The sequence below is a fragment of the Pectinophora gossypiella genome, chromosome 17, assembly GCF_024362695.1.
Source record: "Pectinophora gossypiella chromosome 17, ilPecGoss1.1, whole genome shotgun sequence".
NCBI classification, from domain to species: Eukaryota; Metazoa; Arthropoda; class Insecta; order Lepidoptera; family Gelechiidae; genus Pectinophora; species Pectinophora gossypiella.
The window spans coordinates 11,616,311-11,636,374 of record NC_065420.1 but is presented as its reverse complement, the minus strand read 5'-3'; the positions used below and the strand labels follow the sequence as shown (position 1 = coordinate 11,636,374).

At 36.2% G+C, this 20,064-nt stretch overlaps 7 protein-coding genes across 7 annotated transcripts; 5 read left to right on the top strand and 2 right to left on the bottom strand.

The window, feature by feature from the left end:
• Nucleotides 1-330: 330 nt before the first annotated feature.
• On the top strand, nucleotides 331-4,975 carry LOC126374148 (leucine-rich repeat-containing protein 49). The gene is made up of 12 exons (XM_050020617.1): nucleotides 331-357; nucleotides 669-838; nucleotides 982-1,113; nucleotides 1,208-1,417; nucleotides 1,494-1,772; nucleotides 1,864-2,017; nucleotides 2,229-2,368; nucleotides 2,469-3,436; nucleotides 3,623-3,797; nucleotides 3,921-4,119; nucleotides 4,438-4,662; nucleotides 4,772-4,975. Exons 1-12 carry the CDS (start codon nucleotides 331-333, stop codon nucleotides 4,973-4,975), a joined length of 2,883 nt encoding a protein of 960 aa, XP_049876574.1.
• A 2,165-nt stretch (nucleotides 4,976-7,140) lies between these two features.
• On the top strand, nucleotides 7,141-8,189 carry LOC126374240 (SNAPIN protein homolog). The gene is made up of 3 exons (XM_050020750.1): nucleotides 7,141-7,445; nucleotides 7,678-7,843; nucleotides 8,049-8,189. Exons 1-3 carry the CDS (start codon nucleotides 7,297-7,299, stop codon nucleotides 8,175-8,177), a joined length of 444 nt encoding a protein of 147 aa, XP_049876707.1. The 5' UTR covers nucleotides 7,141-7,296; the 3' UTR covers nucleotides 8,178-8,189.
• A 40-nt stretch (nucleotides 8,190-8,229) lies between these two features.
• LOC126374224 (methyltransferase N6AMT1) lies at nucleotides 8,230-8,947 on the top strand. Its single transcript, XM_050020732.1, has one exon. The coding sequence runs from the start codon at nucleotides 8,230-8,232 to the stop codon at nucleotides 8,854-8,856; it is 627 nt and encodes a 208-aa protein (XP_049876689.1). The 3' UTR covers nucleotides 8,857-8,947.
• LOC126374222 (glutathione S-transferase 1-like) lies at nucleotides 8,863-10,261 on the bottom strand. The gene is made up of 3 exons (XM_050020730.1): nucleotides 9,752-10,261; nucleotides 9,359-9,526; nucleotides 8,863-9,103 (listed from the first exon to the last, which is right to left on the bottom strand). Exons 1-3 carry the CDS (start codon nucleotides 10,094-10,096, stop codon nucleotides 8,966-8,968), a joined length of 651 nt encoding a protein of 216 aa, XP_049876687.1. The 5' UTR covers nucleotides 10,097-10,261; the 3' UTR covers nucleotides 8,863-8,965.
• Nucleotides 10,262-10,422: 161 nt separating this feature from the next.
• On the top strand, nucleotides 10,423-12,425 carry LOC126374193 (zinc finger protein 695-like). The gene is made up of 5 exons (XM_050020693.1): nucleotides 10,423-10,639; nucleotides 10,798-11,165; nucleotides 11,242-11,359; nucleotides 11,458-11,615; nucleotides 12,005-12,425. Exons 1-5 carry the CDS (start codon nucleotides 10,526-10,528, stop codon nucleotides 12,282-12,284), a joined length of 1,038 nt encoding a protein of 345 aa, XP_049876650.1. The 5' UTR covers nucleotides 10,423-10,525; the 3' UTR covers nucleotides 12,285-12,425.
• Nucleotides 12,426-13,154: 729 nt separating this feature from the next.
• Nucleotides 13,155-16,955, top strand: LOC126374243 (cyclin-dependent kinases regulatory subunit). The gene is made up of 3 exons (XM_050020756.1): nucleotides 13,155-13,423; nucleotides 14,314-14,441; nucleotides 15,085-16,955. The coding sequence occupies exons 1-3, from the start codon at nucleotides 13,368-13,370 to the stop codon at nucleotides 15,138-15,140; spliced, it is 240 nt and encodes a 79-aa protein (XP_049876713.1). The 5' UTR covers nucleotides 13,155-13,367; the 3' UTR covers nucleotides 15,141-16,955.
• Nucleotides 16,956-17,523: 568 nt separating this feature from the next.
• On the bottom strand, nucleotides 17,524-18,619 carry LOC126374197 (uncharacterized). The gene has a single exon (XM_050020700.1). It carries the CDS (start codon nucleotides 18,514-18,516, stop codon nucleotides 17,539-17,541), a length of 978 nt encoding a protein of 325 aa, XP_049876657.1. The 5' UTR covers nucleotides 18,517-18,619; the 3' UTR covers nucleotides 17,524-17,538.
• Nucleotides 18,620-20,064: the final 1,445 nt, after the last annotated feature.

The window sequence follows — 20,064 nt, the reverse complement described above, 5'->3', positions numbered from 1 at the left end:
CGTTCACAATAATAAGAACGTTGTGGTTTAATTTATTAGAAATAAAAGAAATGGTGTAGGCTCGACAAAATATGCACTTAAGCACCACCACCGAAAATCTTTACAAATGAAATATTTTAAATTAATTTTCAATAGTAAGCTAACTTAAATTAATGCTCATTAAATATGAATTGAGGTCGTTTATATTGTCACTTAGCAACCGACAACTGATAAAAATGGACCAAAACTGCCTTTTGTACGAATTTATTTTTATAAAAATAATGGTGTATCAAATGGGGCCAGTAGTATAACATTTTTGTACTTTAGTTGTTATAAAAAAATAATAAACTAATGCCTATCACATACAACCGCGGGAACGTAAGTACTTGCATATGTGAATATATAATTACTTTTACATAAGTCCTTCTATGTTCTATTTTATTACATTTAAGTAACAAACTTTACAGTTTAATTAAATGTATAGTCACCTGTAATATGCTACACATAAAATTGCGCTCGAATAACTACCTATTTCAAGTATTTACTAAATTTTTTTATGACCTTTTCAATCAAGTTTATTTTTTCTTTCAATAATATCCTTTATTTTTTTCGACTACACCTACATGCTCCGTGAGACTATTATACTAGACATTTTTTTTTTGTTTTTTTTATATTTTTTTTTTGTGTAGGTGAGGAAGATAGCGTTTCGTACTAGAGGTCGTTCAGCGCAGTCCCTCGATACGGGAGGGCCACGAGTGGAGCAGGGTGCAGGCGATGGACGCTTGTTCCTTCAGATTCGCCCTGCAATTGCTGACCCTAGAGCAGCATTTGCTCAACGCTCTCACACCATACTTTCTGGGTGAGATACCACTGCTGTATCATGCTACAGTCATGATTATATTGAGGTGGAAAGTAATAAAAATATTAATTGCCGTAACATACATGTCTAAAAGCAACAAAATTTATAATTTTACAGTATTTAATACTGCAACTTAATTACAGCAATGATTACGTCCCCAAAGATGACGTTAGAGATGAAACGATTAATTTGCAAGCTGTTGGTGAAGGCAAAGTTCAGTTATCTAGGACACCGCAAGAAAAAGACCGCTTACCAGACAGAATCACTCTCGACAGGTATATATATTTATACATAGCGATAACCGTGACAAAGTGAAAATTAATGGATCGGTTTCCACGGCACTGATGATTCAACTTTTATCGATTGCAGAAGAGGCCTGTCATCGATCCCCCACATAGTAGGAGAACCGGGGCTGAGATTGTTGTCTCTTCAGCATAATTTAATCAACAGTTTATCAGGGTTGTCCCCTCTTGATCTTGGCAAACTAGTATTTTTAGATGTCTATGACAATCAAATCGACAAGATTACGTCACTGGAAAGACTCTTTAGTGTGAGGGTTCTTCTCATGGGCAAGAATAGGTAAGTAATTGAATATAAAACTAGTTATGACCAAATATTATTCATGGCGTAACCTGAAAATGTGAATTAATTACAGGATTAAAAGAATAGAGGGTTTATCAAATCTTGTGAAACTAGAAGTATTGGATTTACATGGGAACAGAATCAGTAAAGTAGGCGGTCTATCAAACTTAAACGAATTGAAGGTTCTTAACCTTGCTGGAAACCAAATTAAATGTATAGGGGCAACGGATCTTCAAGGACTTGTTTCGCTAAGAGAATTAAATCTTAAAAGAAACCGTCTGAGAAAACTACTAGGATTTCAGCACACACCAAAGTTACAGAAACTTTATTTAGGAAATAACGATTTACAAAGGTTAGTATGGTACCTATTTTGTAATAGGTACATATTATTTACAACAAATTAACGAAAAAGAAACAGTTATTGATTTTGATTCTCTTTACAGCGTAGAAGATATGTCGACACTTTCTGAAGTTACTTCTCTTATCGAAGTTTCATTAGATGGAAATCCTGTTGCTTTAGGAGGCGACTGCACGCCTTTCCTCGTATCCTATTTACCGAATCTACTCACTCTAACGAATATGCATGTCACTGATCAAGTAAGTGTTTCATTCGTTTAGCAGAAACCTGTCTCAGTAATAATTATGTCCTTCTAATTTCTGTCCGGCCTAGATTTCTTATTAAGCAGCAGGTGGGATCTAGTTTGAAGTGTTTTTTTTTTGTTAAATATTCACGTTTAGCAAAAGAAGTAGCCTTTTAAAGCCAGTTCGTACAGACGATTACATAATAAAATCGATGTATTTGTCTCAGGTTCGTACTGCTGCAATGGCTTGGCGAAGTAATAAAGAAGCGGCACATGCAGCTTACTGTGCTCTCGGAGGTACAGAGCAGCAAGCCGCTCGTCGTGATCAAATCATCAACAACGCGCGAACAAATTGGGAACTACTAAGGTAATTTTCTTAATATTAACCTACCGAACTTTATTAAGCCTCTTTTAAGGAATAATTTGACATTTTGTTCTTTAAATCTATGATTTTGGAATTTCAACAGGTCAGAAAATAAATGTTTTACATCTACAAGTACCAACACACCAGTCAAAAGTGTAGAAAATGAAAAAGAATTTGTGCTTGAGGCATCAACAATGTTATCTCCAAATGGAGCTATACAAGCAGCGGAAATTGCAGCGCTACCTGATGTTGTAGTTTCTTTGCAGCACGAAGCTGAAGATTCAGACTGCAAGAACAACAGTGACACAAATACAAAGACTTCTGAATGTGTTCCTAAAAAGTCACCAATACGTAAACTGCAAAGAAGTTCCACTGCTCGCAAGCCTATCAATGAAAGACGAGTAAATTTTTCCGAAAGGAGTGCTTCCCAAGATACAGACGCTTCACACTCCACATCAACTAGCAGTGACCTGAGATTACCGCCTATACTACTTCCCATAATATCTTCATTAGAAAACGTAAAACTATCTGATGGTACTGAACCCGTATTAAAGAGGTGGGAGAGTATTTCTAGTGTAGAACCAATAGTAGATTCTTCGTTTAGTTCTTTGCCTTCCTCAACTAGTGACAGTGAAGATGAAGCTAATAATAAGAGACAGTTCCGTCGAGCTCCGTCCTCCTTAAGAAGAAGGGAACATTTTAGTTCGATACGATCTAAATCAGTTTGCGATCCTGAAAGCCGCAGAGCTAAACCGAATGCAAAAATCTCGGATAATAGTGAAAACGCTAGCAACATATCGGGCAGTACAAATGTTGGATCAGTTACAACCTCATCGACATCAGGGAGTGACCAGAACAATAAAATATTACGGCGAGAAGGCTCTGTGAATAGTAGAATAAGTAATAGAAATATTAGAAGTGCAACCATTGCCAGGAGAAACGAACGGGCTTCTTCTGCGAATAGAGCATCGACTGCCAGAGTTGTAAAGTCTGGAAAAAGTTTGGCTAGTTTGAAGTCGTCTGAACCTGTTCCAAAGCCAGTAGTGCCTGTAACTAAAGATAGGGAACAAGGTAAGTCAAAAATTATAAATGATTTAAAAACCGAACAGGGCTGTCCCGGCTTGAGGTGAATTATATTCACCAATCCGCAGTTTAATTGCAATGAGTTCATTTAATTCTAATTGCCTAAGTTCATAGCGTATTTGGCTGCTTATTTCCATAATTAGGAGTATTACAATAATATTACTTTGGTTTAAGGAGTTGATTACTTGGTGGAAGTTTGTGACGGAGTGGTGAGTGCCTGGGGAGCAGGAGCGGTGCGTAGGCTTGCTAGAGACTGGGAATGGGAGCGAGCTCGAACTGTCACTCGAGCTGCTTTCCACTATGTCCACTTTAACGCAGTCGCGCAATCCTTGCCCGAATTGAAAACAAAGTAAGTAATTATATGTGCAACTTTTGGGATAGCTTTAATTTAAAGAGAAGCTAGCATTTATTTAACTTTTGTATTCTAATATATTTTTCAACACTAGAAAAAGTAACTTTTCGACAATTACAGGTTTCCAAACGTGACCCACATATCTTTCCGTGCAACTGGCTTGCAGTGGCTGGGCCAACTGCATGCTTTGGCAGAACTAAGAGGTATTACTGGATTAAGCATAATGCCAGAAGGAAACCCAATACATGCAAAAATTTGGAGAGAGTATGCTGTTTACAGACTAGCTCACTGGGGGTTGAAAGAGATCAATGATGAAATGGTAATTTTAAATCTAATGTTGAATAGATAGAAACCAAATTCGCTTAGGAGTTTTTATAAAAAAGCGTCCGAACCGTGTTGTAAATACGTTTACTTGGAGTTATGTAAACAGTATAAGTTAGTTCTTTCAAAATTAGATGTTATGGCTGTTCAAATGAAGTTCAATATCGGTTGTACAGTGTCGTCACGCGACGTTCCTTGTGACAAGTTGCGACGCGGACACTTTTTAACAGAGAGTGATTTGTTATGCGAAGTCTATATGTGAAACGTTAAGCTAAAGCCCTATGGTTAAGTATTAACAGTTCAATTTCTTGTAAAGGTAACTGAAGATGAAATTAAATCCGCGAACATGAATTACTACGGGCTTAGTGACATCGTGCTGAGGGCTTTACCTGATGCTCCACTGCAACCTCTGCTAGCGAGGTTAGGCAGGAGTGGAAACAGTTCCATCAGCGCCAAAGCTTGGCTCAGGGCTGCAGACCCTGCACTCAGGGATGTCATAGCCAAAGAAGCTTTGCAGTATAAGAAAGGACACGTCTCACAGGTAAGATTTTGTAGAAACGATGACTTCTGTTCAGTCAAAGTAAGATACCCAATACGCACAAAATGCATTTGGCTATGTGAAACAACATTTGTAATTATATATTTCGCAGGAGGACATGAGTTGGCGTGTAAGAGGTCGCGGACAATTGAGCCATGCAATAGAACTAGCTTGTGGCGCCGCTCAGAGATTGCGAGCCTTAGAATTGCAGTGGCCTTCAATCTTAGTAGAAATGATAGAAGATATCCTCAAAGACTTCGCCGATATGGAATCACACGTGAAAGAACAAATGCGCGCGCTTACTGATTCTATGTAAAAGTGAACTATTATTACGACTTTTTTTTATTGTCACGCGGGGTGTTATCCATTCTTGTTAATTTTACTACTAAAAGTCGTTTAACTACAGAGATAGAGGGCACCTTAGCTAGTGTGGTTCACTACCCTGTCAAATTCCTACTTAGCGATTCATAAACATTAGAATTACGTCATTGTACAGACTTTTTTACCTTCACTGTTAATAGTGTATAGATTATAATAGGGAACATTATTATAAAAGATTTATATAGAAGAAAAATAAGAACTAGAAATAGGTAGGTAGATAGTAATATACTGTGGAATTAGAAGACAAAGATACAGTGTTTGTTAATGATAGAAGTGGAGCATAATACAGGTTGACAGAAAATATGGTAATTAAACAAGAAAACTGAAAGAATGCAAAATTCAGATCTAAAGATATAGTTTCCACGACAATATTCTCCGTTTCTTTATCAGACTGTACCGTCAATACAATGTTCTGATCAAAACAATGCAGTTTATGGTAAAAGCGGTTAATGACGCATTATTATAATTTTAAATATCTTTTAATTTAGGTGTTCACTAAGACATTCTTAAAGTATTTAACATAACATAACATAAATAGCCTATATACGTCCCACTGCTGGGCACAGGCCTCCCCTCAATCAACCGGAGGGGGTATGGAGCATACTCCACCACGCTGCTCCAATGCGGGTTGGTGGAGGTGTTTTTACGGCTAATAGCCGGGACCAACGGCTTAACGTGTCCTCCGAAACACGGAATCATCTTACTTTTTCGGACAATTAGGTGATTCAAGCCTGAAAAGTCCTTACCAAACAAAGGACAGTCTCACAAAGTGATTTCGACAATTTCCCCATCGGGAATCGAACCCGGACCTCCAGATCGTGAGCCTAACGCTCTAACCACTAGACCACAGAGGCTTAAAGTATTTAATGAAAAAAAAATATTTTGATTAGTCCTCTAGTCGTTAAAGAAAACTAGTTTCACTCAAACACAAATCACAGTTAGTTAAATCTTTCTAATAATAATATATTGAATTTCGTTTTTTTAAGCTTTGAAACTTATTTTAAGCGTTTTTAAACCTATGCAAAATTACACGTCCAATTGTTGAATAAATGAAAATAAATCTTAGATCATTATATAGTTACCTATTACTTAATTTTGCAAGTTGAACAATATATTCATAACAGTAATTATTGAGGACTGAAAGAACGATACTTATCGCAAATTTGCTCAATTTTAGGCGAACTATTATATATTATTTATTGTTAAATATACACAAATCGTTTCATAAATTTAAGTAAATATTTGAAATAAACTTGCCATGTCTGGCTTGAAACCATAAATGTAGAAAATAAAATATAGCACATAAAGCATGATTCTTTTACTTACCTCCGCTTCTTGGTCCGCTCTTCTCCGCTTCACAGCTCCACCTGCTGCTCTCCGCTCAACGGCTCCACCCGCTGTTCTCTGCTCTTTTCCGCTTCACTGCTCAGTGCTTCTCTCTTTGATTCAGCGGACACATCTGTCAAGTCCTCTCGGGTCGTTTTCGTTTCCGTAAATGTACGTCCCACTACGTGCGTACAACACATCCACCAACTCGAAGTGTAGCAGCGTGGTGGAGTATGTTTCCCTTCGTCGATTGAAGGGAGGCCTGTGCCCAATAGCATTTTTGAAAATGAACGCTGCCATAATTTTAGACCCCACAGTGCTACCAACTGTTAGTTAACGAACTGTCACAACTGTCAATTAGTGTGGCTTTTTGGCGGGAGGCGGGAACGGGACAGTTGCTTTCTTCATTGAATAATCTAAATAATTAATACGAAGTGGTGTTTTGTGGTTAATGATCGCATTAAGTTAGTCGGAAGACATTCGCGAGTGTTATTATATTGGAGTATTCAATAAACAAAGTGTATCTGCCTATTTTCGCTTCGTGTCAGGAAGCCGCTTCATAACTCAAAAGTTTATGCGGACTTTTGAGTTAATTCGTTTGGGGTTCGGAGTAGGAGTCTACTCCGAGGGTGGGGGCTTAGGTTTCATCATCATCACCTTTCATCATTTCATTAATCATCAAGAAAAAAAATACGTCAGACATGGCTGTATGGGCATAGTTCCCTTTGCCTTACCCTTCGGGGAAAACCAAACCAAAAAAAAAAAAAAAAAATGTCAATTAGTGTCAATTCTCAAAAAATCCGTGAATGTGAATGTTCAGCATACAGAAATCTACAAAAGTTAGTTAAATATTCAACAAAACTACCAGAATTTAGATATTCCTGTGTTTAGAAACAAAATGGGTGAATAGGTTAGTACGAGTATTACGAGATGGACGACACGGAAAGTACAACGACATCCGCGGACGAGAACACTGGTAATCTGTGCGATAATCCGACACGAGACACGTTAGCCGAGGGGCTTTTAGGTCTGCTAAAGCCTACAGTTGACACCCTAGACGACAGAGTTAGAGCCACCAGGTACTACGGACGTTTATTTAATAATTGTATCTCCCTACAATCAATGTCTCGCCGAATTATTCTTCTAAACAGTAGAAACATGTATTTAATAAAAGTTGGAGATTTCGTTTTGTTACTATTGGTTTGTAACCAATAAGAGTAAGAAAGAGGAGGCTTATATCAACCTTAGTTGTCTCATACAACTTGATTACTGATAAATTAAGTATGAAAAATAAGTGCTTACCTTTTTCAGGATATCTCAATTAGAATTGAAGCAGCAAATAGACTCATTGAATGAGGAGTTGCAGAAAGTACGGGAAGCCCTGAACAACCACCCGGATTTGGATCCGTATGTCAAGAAACTCATTGCTTGTAAGCACAAAGTAACTGTGGTCCTCAATGTTCTTCAGGCCTCACAAGTAAGTTTTTTTATTAATTGTCTATTCTAGGAAAATATTTTTACGTTACAGCAAAAAAGTCATTTTTCTAAGTAGTTTCTGGTTGAGATTTCCAGCCACAATAGACAATGGGGTTTAGATTTTAAAAGGACATTTGGACTTCCAACTTTCAACAAATCTCTTTAACTTGGGTTATTGAATACAATCAGTAATATGATCTTTTCAGGATAGACTGAATGAAATACGACGAATGATAAGCAAGGAAAAGAGTGTCAGACCAGCAGTCCTCACACAGTTACCCCAGGAGCCGGAGCAGGGCACTAGTGGAGTCTCTGACAGGGGGAGCATCAACTAATAAGCATACTCAGCTTCACATATACACAATTTGTGACTCTCCAGCACATAACATGAAGATGGAAACTCCATACCAGAACCATATAGACAAGGCTGACTTTGATCACGTTTATGAGCCTGCTGAAGACAGTTTCCTATTAATTGATGCCTTAGAAAAGGACTTAGAATATTTAAAGGCTAAAAACCCCACATTTTGTCTAGAAGTGGGCTCTGGAAGTGGTGTGGTGATCACTGCACTTGGAATGGCGTTTCCTGGAGCACTCTGTCTTAGTACAGACATCAATTTTAAAGCCTGTGTAATGTCAAAAGCAACAGCTACTTACAACAAGGTGGTTTTGGATGCTGTCAATATGGATTTAGCAACAGCTTTTACGGACAAGAAATTTGATATCATTATATTTAATCCACCGTATGTGGTAACAGAATCAGAAGAATGCGGGGGCACAGACATTACTGCGAGTTGGGCGGGCGGGGTAAAGGGCCGCGAAGTGACTGACCGCTTGCTCAGTTTGATACCAAAGAAGCTTGCTGACAATGGCACCTTTTACTTATTATTGATTGAAGATAACATTCCAAGTGAAGTTGTAGGTATAATGGCAAAGTATGGATTTCGTCATGACATCGTGGTGACAAGGAGAGTGAGGAATGAACTACAACGTGTGTTGAAGTTCCACAGATAAAAGTAATGAGAGTTTGTTGTATTAAGGCAACTTTTATCATATTTATAAGTTTAACTTGAGTATAAAAATAAAAATGTTATATTTGTAACAGCACTGGTGTTTGAATTAATTATGACTTAAGGTTCTTCTTCACTGCTTCTCCAAACTTCTTGGCTCCTTCTTCGTTTTCTTCGTAGCCTGGTAGAGTGGCACAGTCTTTCACCCAGCGCTGAATATTTGTGAAGGCTGAAATATCCCAGCCTACAGCCTGCAATATAAAATGAAGTACTTTAAAATCAAACAATGACTAATTTGAATTATACAATTATAATTAATATTATTGTTTATAATTTGATCACTCCAGCCAATTCCTAATCTTCCAACCAGCAGTGGTACAGATATCTCTAATATTCTTCATGGTTTATAGTTCACTTAATTTATTTTTTTAAGGGTTAATCCTTATAGTACAATGAAAGTTTATTTCCAAAGCTACTGCCTTTTCATAAGGGAAATAGATCCTTACAAGAATGCTAGATAGTGAAGAGTAGATGGATGTGTCAGCAATGGTGAAGTTGTCACCGGCCACCCATTTACTCTGGCTCAGGAATTGATCTAGAAATCCCAGAGTGTTGTTCAGGTCATCCTTCTGTGATTGCTTGATCTCAGTCTCACCAAGGAACAGAATCGGAAACTGAAAATAAAAGTTATGGTTACAAATAGAATTCAACTTTCATAAATTAAAAAAATACTGGGGATACTGACAATAAAATAAAAGATCTAGTTACATTTCAAACTTTTTTGTGTAAGTTAACTAACAATAAAAGCATTATCATTCGGTTAATCCGTACCTTATTGTACCTACCTGCTAAAACTTCCATAAAGTTATTGTCGTACATTACAAGTCATAGAAACTTACACAGATAGCTCTAATCTTCACATACAATGATGAGGCATCAAAGAATAGGCGCTGGTCGACTACCGCCCGCTTCTTTAAATCCTTGGGATATAGCTGATCATCTTTCCCATACTTATCAGCCAAATAGCAAGCTATAGCACGGCTTTCCCATATCACAAACCCGCCGTCGTCGAGAGTAGGGACACAATGTTGAGGGTTTATTTTCAAGAAATTGTCTTGTAATTGCTCCTTTTTGAATAAATCGACAATCTTGATCTCTACCGGTACGCCAATCGCTCTAACAGCCAATAGTGCGCCCCGCGATGGGCCGCTCACTGGGAAGTGGTACAACTTTATGGGAGACATAATTATTAAATAACTCTTTACACAACAAGTGGAATTACACCAAGCAAGTAGGTAATATTATTTGATTAAATCAACCTGTTGAACTTGTTTTTTGACCTTGAACTCTTGTGACTTTTCGAATTTGAATTTTCAAGTGGACAAGGAGGGGAGGAAGAGGAGAACAGGTATAGGAAAAGTGGCGGTGTTATTTGTATGTCATTCAATAATACCGGTTTTTTTATTTCTTATAAACACTTTAGTGCTTATAAAGTTTAAATGTGGCTGAAAAGTCCCTGAACTACGCCAAAAATCTAATCTAAAATGTTTAAAAATTCAACTGTCAAATATTGTTTACTTTTTGAGTTTTTGTGCATTTTGTGATTACGTTGTTTTGTTTATTTTATCGTATTGTGTTGAAAATAAATTATACTATATATTTTTTTCTAGAACATGTCTAAAGATAAGTGTAGAATCTGTTTAAAAAAAGGAATGATGTTATATATATTTGAAGAAAGTTATTCAGTAACACTAGCTTCAAAAATAATGTCATTAGCTAATATTCAAGTAAGTACAGTTTAATTTTACTCTATCTACGCATTGAATAATTGATAAATTGAAGAAAAATACATTCTAAACTATAACAAAGTATGAATAAATTCGTAAGTAACAGTGTAAAGCTGTATCTAGGGAAAAGTTGTAAGTTAAAAGTTTTTTTTTTTCAGATACATATAAATGATGGTTTACCGAGTACAATATGTAGAAAATGTGAACGTAAATTAGATTGCTGTATAGAATTTGTTCAACAGTGTGAAACTTCTGATAAAAAACTTAAAGCATTATTATTACCACAAGACACCAAAACTAAAGACGAAATAAAAATCGAAGATACTTTATGTGTATTACCTAAAAATGAAAATAGTGAACATAATTTCATAGAGGAAGAGTCAAAGCATTCAACTACTAGTGAAAATGTATCAGTACTGAAGGATTTTCCGACATCATCTGAAGATAGAACTGAAATAAAAGTAAGAACTCATAGAAAAACTGAAAAGCAGCAATGTTTTACATGTGGAAAAATTATGTCTTCAAGGTTTATGTCTTTATGTATCCTTTAAAGTAGTTATTGTGTTTTATTACAGGTACTAATAGTTTCTTCGGTATTTCAGGTTTCGTTTAAAAACACATTTGAGAATACATTCTGGAGAGAGACCATTTTCATGTCCACATTGCAGTAAAACTTTTACATTGGCACAGAATCTTAAAATACATTTAAGAATTCACACAGTAAGACATTTTATTTTTTTATTCTTTACAGTGTCTTAACAGCCTGTATATTTGCATGTGTGTATGCTTGATTATATTTCATGCTATTTTAATTTCAGGGGGAAAAGCCACTGAAATGTACAGAATGTGAAGCAACATTTGCTCATTCGTCAGGACTTAGTGCACATATGCGTAAGCATACAGGGCATACGCCATATTGCTGTACGTTATGCCCTCGAAGTTTTCGTACTTTTGGCCATCTGCAGTACCATGTTCGGTAAATACCAAGTTAACCAGCACCCTAATGTGCTTTATATTTTAAACATGGTCTAAATATTAGCTGAATACTATATGCAAATGCCAATATGAATATTTGTTCAACTTCAACTTTATGGTTTATGGCAACCGGTCGTTGTAGCATAGGCAGCTATTACTGCCATATACCAGAACCAAGTACAGAAAAGACATGTATCCATAAAGAATGTCTGGTAAATGTATCCAAAGTCAAATCAAGGATAACTATTGTAATATGTTTCATCGCTACTTTTTACAAGTTAATCTTTGATAATTACTCGTTGTCCACCAAGCTGTCAAAAGTTACAAAATAGACCTGCTGATAGATTCATAGTATTTTAATTGTAAGCAGATTTTCCTATCTATTTGCAGGCGCCATACAGGGGAAAAGAATTTCGAGTGCGACGCTTGTGGCCGGATGTTTATCACTCGAAGCCAACTGAAGCAGCATGTCGTTAGTCATTCCGGTGAAAAGCCCCATGTGTGCTCCGAGTGCGGGCTTCGGTTGTCACGAGCCTCGCATCTGCGAAGACACACGCAACTTGTTCACAATTTGCATCGACCGGAACAAAAGGAACCTACACGGACTAATTCTCCGTCCAAAGATCAAGCCAAGGCAGACATTTCTGATGCGCAGCCATCAGAAAGCTGAAGTTACAACAGATATTTAAAATTTCCAGCCATTTAGGAATTATGCGATGGACCGTTTTTATTTAATTTATCCTTTAAAAGATCATTATTAAAAAATAGGAAGAGGTGTGCTCTAGTGGTTAATGTAATGAAAATTATTTTATAGAATATATTTTTTTAATTACTAAAACGTCTTTATTTTTTAGTCCTTAGGGACTAAAAAAACGAAACGAGGGACTTTTCCCCAAATAAAATATAAATGGCGTTGTATTATATCTGAACCAAATATCAAGCAACAATTAGTTTTATATATGTCATTATATTTTTTGAAAAATTGGTGCTAATTCCTGTAAACACCATCTAATTTTATTTTAGGTTATATCTGTCATTTTCTTATCCGCCGAAAAGGAAAGGGACGGGTAATCGACAAGCATAAAATTTATGGAACACACGTCAATTTTAAGCACAAATCTAAAACAACCGTCTAAAAATTCGCCCGGGTTATTCATTTATTTACTCATTCTTCCTAAAATTAAGAGCTGTCAATCATCCGTCCCTTTCCTTTTCGGCGGATAAGAAAATGACAGGTATAACTTAAAGTAAAATTAAGAGATGTCTGCAGGAATCGGGGCCAATAATATGTACCTAAATAAACTTTTTTATTATTATTTTTACCTGAGCAATGATAAAATAGGTAGTTACCACCACGTTATATCTGTACAGCGCCATTTATATATTTATCAGAAAACGTAGTCTGGAAAGTCCCTCAAAAAAGAACTTTTCGTCGTGTATAGCCAGATTTATAAAGAAATATTACGGTAATTATCGGTTTTTATGAAAAAAAAAAAAATATATATATATAAATGGCAACATTTACGCTATTCGATTTTCAAATTTTGAAATTCGTTTAACGTTTCTCTTTATTCTTGTCTTCTCGATGTTTTCTGAGATTTCATTGTGTTTTTAGCGAATTGTGAGAAAAATACACCATCTGAATATTGACCACGATAGGAGTGTTATATATCTTTGTAGGGAAAGATTAGTTCCACTGACCACAGGATACTTGTTTTAATAAAAGCGTGACGTGAAGGTTGGGTCTGGTGCCATGTCGAGAGAGATTTACTATTCAGATAAATATTATGATGAGGAGCACGAATACAGGTAATTTTGTTCACATTCTCTGTAATTAATGTATAGCTAAGTAATTAAACTACCATTTTCTATCAATTATAACCACACTTTTGTCTTGAGTACTATATTTCAATTTTACACAATAGAAAGTTTTTTTAATTTGATTCTAGAATATTCTTATTATCTATTATACAATTAATGGGTCTATTCCGAATATACTAAACAGACCCTCTTACACTTGGATATTACTCAGTTTTAAAGTTAAATAAAATGTATTATTTTTCTATAAAGAGTAGGTATGATATTAGCAGCAAATTTGATAAGCCCTGATCTTGAAGGCTGAAGCTGAATAAATTAATTGTATTGATTTACAATATAGGTACTTATTCCAGTTCATTGTTACATTGACTACATTTAAATGTTTACTGAAATAAGAAAAACATATTTATTATTTGACCTTTAAAATAGAAAAGTCATAAAGGTAAACTAAAAATTGGGCATTAGGTTAGGTTGGGGTTCTCTTAAATCAATTTAAAAAAATATATTTTTTATATCTTTTCTATTGAAATATCATTTTCCATCTTTGAACAATACATAATAAAAAAAAACTGTTTAATTAAAGTGTTTTTATCCCCTTGGGACACGACGAATTCATTAAAAACATCATAGAAGGAAAGCTAGAAGGAAAGAGAGGAAGGGGAAGACCAAGAAGAGCTTACATGGAACAGATTAAAGAAAAGGTTAATGTCATGTCTTATAGGGAAGTCAAGGAATTGGCCTTTGATAGACTGGAATGGAAAATGCTACACCGACAAGAGCGTGGCTCATAAATTGATGATGATGATGATGATCCCCTTGGGGAAAGGCAAAGGCAAAGCCATGCAGCCATAGTAATAACAAGTTTTTGTTAATGTTTCCAGGCATGTTGTGTTGCCTAAGGACATGGTGAAGTTGGTGCCGAAGAATCACTTGATGTCTGAGCAGGAGTGGCGTAGCATCGGTGTGCAGCAGAGTCAGGGCTGGGTACACTACATGACGCACCAACCTGGTATGCTTTCTTTAAGTTTTTTAAATACCCTTCCCAACATAATATACAACATCACACCCGTATCCCCAAAGGAGTAGGCAGAGGTGTATAATATGGTATATACACCCACTTATTGCCAGCTATGTGTAAGTCCCATGTAATAGGAGGCTCTAAGCTATTTGCATAGGAGAACACACAGATAAGAAATAAGACATACAAAAAGAAACAAAAGATTCCTATATTAAAAAGTTTTGACCTGAGAGAAGTTGTTGAATATTTCTCATTTTTCATATATATCCATAATACATGGATTCAGGAGACATTGTTGTTTATGTCAGATGATGTGTTAAGTGTTTATTTATCAGTAAATAATGTCCGTGTCTGCCTATCTCTCTCTCCCTGCCTGCACTGCATAAATAAGTGATATCTTGAAGATTTTTTATCTTTATTTAGCTCAATATTTTTAAGAAATATTGGTATACTAATGAAATACATGGGCCTAGGTCAAGTGTTATTGTTATATCATTTTTAGGTACCTACCGTGTTTCATCATCCTTTTCCTTTATTCCACTCTATGTTTTTTAGATACCATGTTTGATGCTGGTAAATATATTTAGGTATGTCAATTTTGGCGACAGTGTAATGAATGATTATATTTTTCCAGAACCTCACATTCTACTATTTAAAAGAAAGAAGACCACTCCACCAGAGAAGAAGTAATTAGGAAATGCATGTTATCAATTGCATCCAGTGTACAAAACTTTCAATATTACTTATATGCACTAATATACAAGCTGAATAAGCTTTTATAAGTCTAGCAAACCAATAGTGCATGTAGGTATTAGTTTAACTCTTAGATTTAGTGAGACCCACAACAAATATAATTTTCTCTAGTTCATATGGTCTGCTGTAGACAAGTATTTTACCTTCTTATTCCAGTAATTTCTACTGGCCAAGTAGAGAATGCTATTTGAGCTAATGTACAATAAGTTAAAACATTGAAACACCGACAGTGAAGCTCAAACCACACTAGCATGGCGCAGTAAAATATTCTATCTACAAATTTTTATGTATCAAAAAGGCGACAGAGTTGGCTCTTAAAATAATACAAATGTTTATGTACATAAACATGGTACAATAAGAATATGTTGTTCCTAACATTTAACCTGCATAGAGAACATTTTGCCTCACCGTGCCATTTAAGTAAGGTTTGAGCTTTACAATGTACCAACTTTAGCAAATTTTTTCTATAAACAAACATGTTTTTTTAAGTTATTACTTATTACATTCCCTATGACTTTGCACAGCAGTCTTAAATGACTAGGTTTTAGTATTATTTTTCTTTTTTTCTGAAAACAATTTTAAATACTTAAAAAATCCATTGTTAATTCTTGGTGATAATATAGTTTTTTGTGGGTTGCATTGGTTGAAGATCTTCATTCCATAATATCTAAGTTCTTACATTTAATTAGTCACTATGATTAAGTTGTTCATAGGTGTCAAGTGTCCTTTTAGACTAGTGAATCTGCAATGAAATTACTGCAATTTGTGGTTAAGTCCACATGGTAAATGCAAGCCATAATTTTACTTTTGAAGGACAGGAAATCTAGTGTTTAAGTCACCAACTGTAGGCATATTTGTATTTCTTAAACTGTTGAAATCCCATCTGTGAATATGTGACCTTAAATATTAATGTAGGTACCAAAGGTTTAGCACCAGCAGATAGCATGGCCTGGTAGCAAAGCATTCATTTGTGTATATTGTAACGTCTTTCGGCCTATTTAACGCAACATACCGCTCCTCGGAGGTTAAAAAGGCCACAATGAAGCAATTTATCTAAAAAAGTAATATTGCTATTTGACATTTTGTTGTCTGACGCGAGTGGGATGGCGCCTAGAGCAGTCTATCGCGTCAGACAAACTACTGCGGGGCAGAAGGCAGGAGGGAAATCTGAAATCACTGACCTATTTTTCCCTAAAAAGTAGCATGGAGAATACTACACCGACACAGTGTCTGAGTGACATTTTGTTGACAACTTGCAATATTGTTTTTTAAATTAATTGCTTCAATGTGGCCTTTATAGAATCTCTGATCTGTATTATCAAACACGTTTGAATTCAAAACTAGATAGACAATAATTTAAGGTATAAGTTTTTATATTTTTGTAATTGCTGTACTTGTATCTAATTGATATTTTTTCTATCTCAAAAATAAGGTCTAATATGGTCCACACAGCTTAACGGGCCCTCCAAAGTTCGGAATCATCTTGCTTTTTGGACAATCATGTGATTGAAGCTTACAATATCCTAATTTAAGATGCAATTAGTTGAAGTTTTATGCGATAATGCGCCATGTTGTCACATTGGTGGGTGCAGAGCCTAGTTATGTTATTCATAGATAACAATTTCAATAACAATTTGTCCGGCATCAGAGTTGTTCAATTTGCTCTACTTGTAAATATAATCAATCGGCAGTTATATTAAATCTGGTGTTTGTTTTGCAATTTGTCAATAAATTATTTGGTGCTATGTTAAATGGTTTGTTTTATTTATTATCTCAGATAAAATTATCAGTTCTATTTTATTAAGATAAAGTAACAAACACAAAAGAAAAGGTTCAGTACAATCTACTATGAATATGGAGCAAGCAAGAGAAGTATGTTTGCATTGAAGCAAATGGAATTCCATAGTCACTGCTTACCCCAGTGGGAAATAGGCGTGAGTTTATGTATGTACATAAATGAGATGATATAAACACACACTGAATATCCAAATGACAAGCAATCAGAATAACTTGCATCCACATGGTATTTGAAGAAAGGGTCACATTGAATACTAATACTTTGAATATGTGACTGGATGGCAAAAGACCTGTCCTGTTATTATTATTTATTTTATGACATTTTGAGTTTGAACCACAAAAAGAATAAGAATCTGCCAAAGTTTTGCTGGGTGGTTTTTATTACTTTGCACTTTGATTACAGTTTTTATTACTTTGCATATGATAGTGTGACAGGGTTTTAAGTTTACAGATATAAATGGCATCTGTTTATGGCATCTGATAGCTATTAAACAAGTAGAGGATATAAATACAAATACTACAGTTATAATAATAGTGTTTACTTTCTTTTTTTCTTAGCACTAGGAGATAAGGAAGGGAGTTTTGTAGTTTCAGGTTGGGGAAAGTCCATAGGTTCTACTTTGATGTCATCTGTAGTTACCGTGTCCAGCAGATCTAGACCCTGCAGTTGTTCTTGCTCTAAGCTGTGCAACATTTGAAACCCAGGCTCTAATGATGGAGTGTATGCATCTAAAGCTGCAGGAAAATGAAGCTCGGGCACCTCTTCTAGTTTTAACTGAGGAGCAATGTCCCCCATTGCTAAAGCCACACACTGAGCCTTAAGATCATCACATTTCTTCTTCATCCTTGCATGATACCTCACTACTCTGTTTTCATAAAACTCATGTAAGTTACCAACATTTAGTTCAGCAAACACTTTTGATATAATATCTGGGAATCCAGATCTGACACCGCTAGCCTCTCGATCTGCAACTGTTCTCATTAATTTACACATGTTGGTCATATAGAAGTCTAAAGCATCGGCAACTGCAGTTAGGGCTGTGTTGGTGCATGTGGCGATTCCAACTTGGCCTATGGCTAAAGCGGCGCAGTGGCGGAGTGCTCGCTTGTGGCTTTCTGGAGTGAATGGCAGAATGACGGGGCCCTTGCCGAGGGAGAAATCGCAGTATTGTTTCTGAAGGAAGTTTATAGGCGGCGTAGCTTCGTGTTCCAATTTCAAGGGTGGTACCGGTAGGATGGGCGGTAAACTCATCGGATCCAGCCGGGTGCTGTCAAAGCCTGCGTTTTCGGCCTGGTCCAGTATCGCAGACAATTGTCTTGCACACGCGTGCAGCTGGATTGTGTGTGTGATAAGATTTTGTTTCGGCAGCTCAATAGGAGATGATTTCACTGTGATAGGGATCTCGGGGATGTTCTGCATACCCAGTTCTATGATAGGGTTAAAGTTTACGTTCTGTAATACACTCTCGTCTCCAGTGTCATCCTCGAACTCACCCCACAACTTTCGACTGGTCATTATTATTTATATCCTGCAAATGCGGTCTAAAATAAACAGGCTCGAAGACTCAATAATAAAATAAAAACACAAAGTAAAAACCAAACCAAGCATGAAACTGACAGTTATGACCGGGTTTGCCAATGACAATTTGTCAAATTCCCCAATGATCTAAGTCAAATTCCCCTCTGAGGAGAATAATCTATTATAAAGAAATAAAAAAAAGAGTTTCAACTATTCAAATAAAAATTATTTTCCTTAAATAAACAGCCTATATACGTTCTACTGCTGGGTGCAGGTTTCCCCTCAATCATTCGGAGGGATGTATTTGAAGCATAATTTATCACGCTACTATATCAATTAATTTGGCTCGCAATGCCCTCCTTATAAAAATTAGCCCAACGCTTTAACTATAACACTACAGAGGCTGTGCAATTCATAAGCAAATAATTAGGTCAGTAATAAAATATTTGTAAACAATTAACAAATAATTAACAAGTCTACTGGAAGACTATTAGAAATAAGTTAGGTATGCCTTTTGTCTCCCTTCATGTTGTCATATTGTAATTCTAATATAATAATAGTTGTTAATAAAAAATTGTCTGCATTTGACTTGCGATTACTGCATAAACATTCCTGTGAGAAATCAACGTGAGGTTTCCCGAACTTTGCGGAATTCCCTGCAAACTGGCAACTCACAATTATGATTTTTTTTTTTTTGTTTTGGTTTTCCCCGAAGGGTAAGGCAAAGGGAACTATGCCCATACAGCCATGTCTGACGTATTTTTTTTCTTGATGATTAATGAAATGATGAAAGGTGATGATGATGAAACCTAAGCCCCCACCCTCGGAGTAGACTCCTACTCCGAACCCCAAACGAATTAACTCAAAAGTCCGCATAAACTTTTGAGTTATGAAGCGGCTTCCCAGCACGAAGCGAAAATAGGCAGATACACTTTGTTCATTGAATACTCCAATATAATAACACTCGCGAATGTCTTACGACTAACTTAATGCGATCATTAACCACAAAACACCACTTCGTATTAATTATTTAGATTACTCAATGAAGAAAGCAACTGTCCCGTTCCCGTTTCCCGCCGAAAAGCCTCACAATTATGACATTAATGTGACAGGCATTTCAATTTGACAGTTTGTTTTTTTTTGTAGTTTTAACTCCTATAGCTTTGATACCGACTACTATGGCATATAATAATCAAAATATAATATTAAAAAATAATACTGTATTGTTAAACAAGTAGTTGTAGGAATATTAATTTCTCAGCACTGAGAAAGTTAGGAATAGTATTAATAATTTTAAAAGTAAATTGATGCTAATTCCTGTAAACACCATCATCATCATCATCAGCCGTACGACGCCCACTGCTGGGCATAGGCCTCCCCCAAGGATCTCCACGACGATCGGTCCTGCGCTGCCCGCATCCAGCGGCTTCCCGCGACCTTCACCAAATCGTCGGTCCACCTTGTAGCGGGCCTACCCACTGAGCGTCGTCCGACACGTGGTCGCCATTCTAGAACCTTTCCGCCCCAGCGGCCATCGGTTCTCTT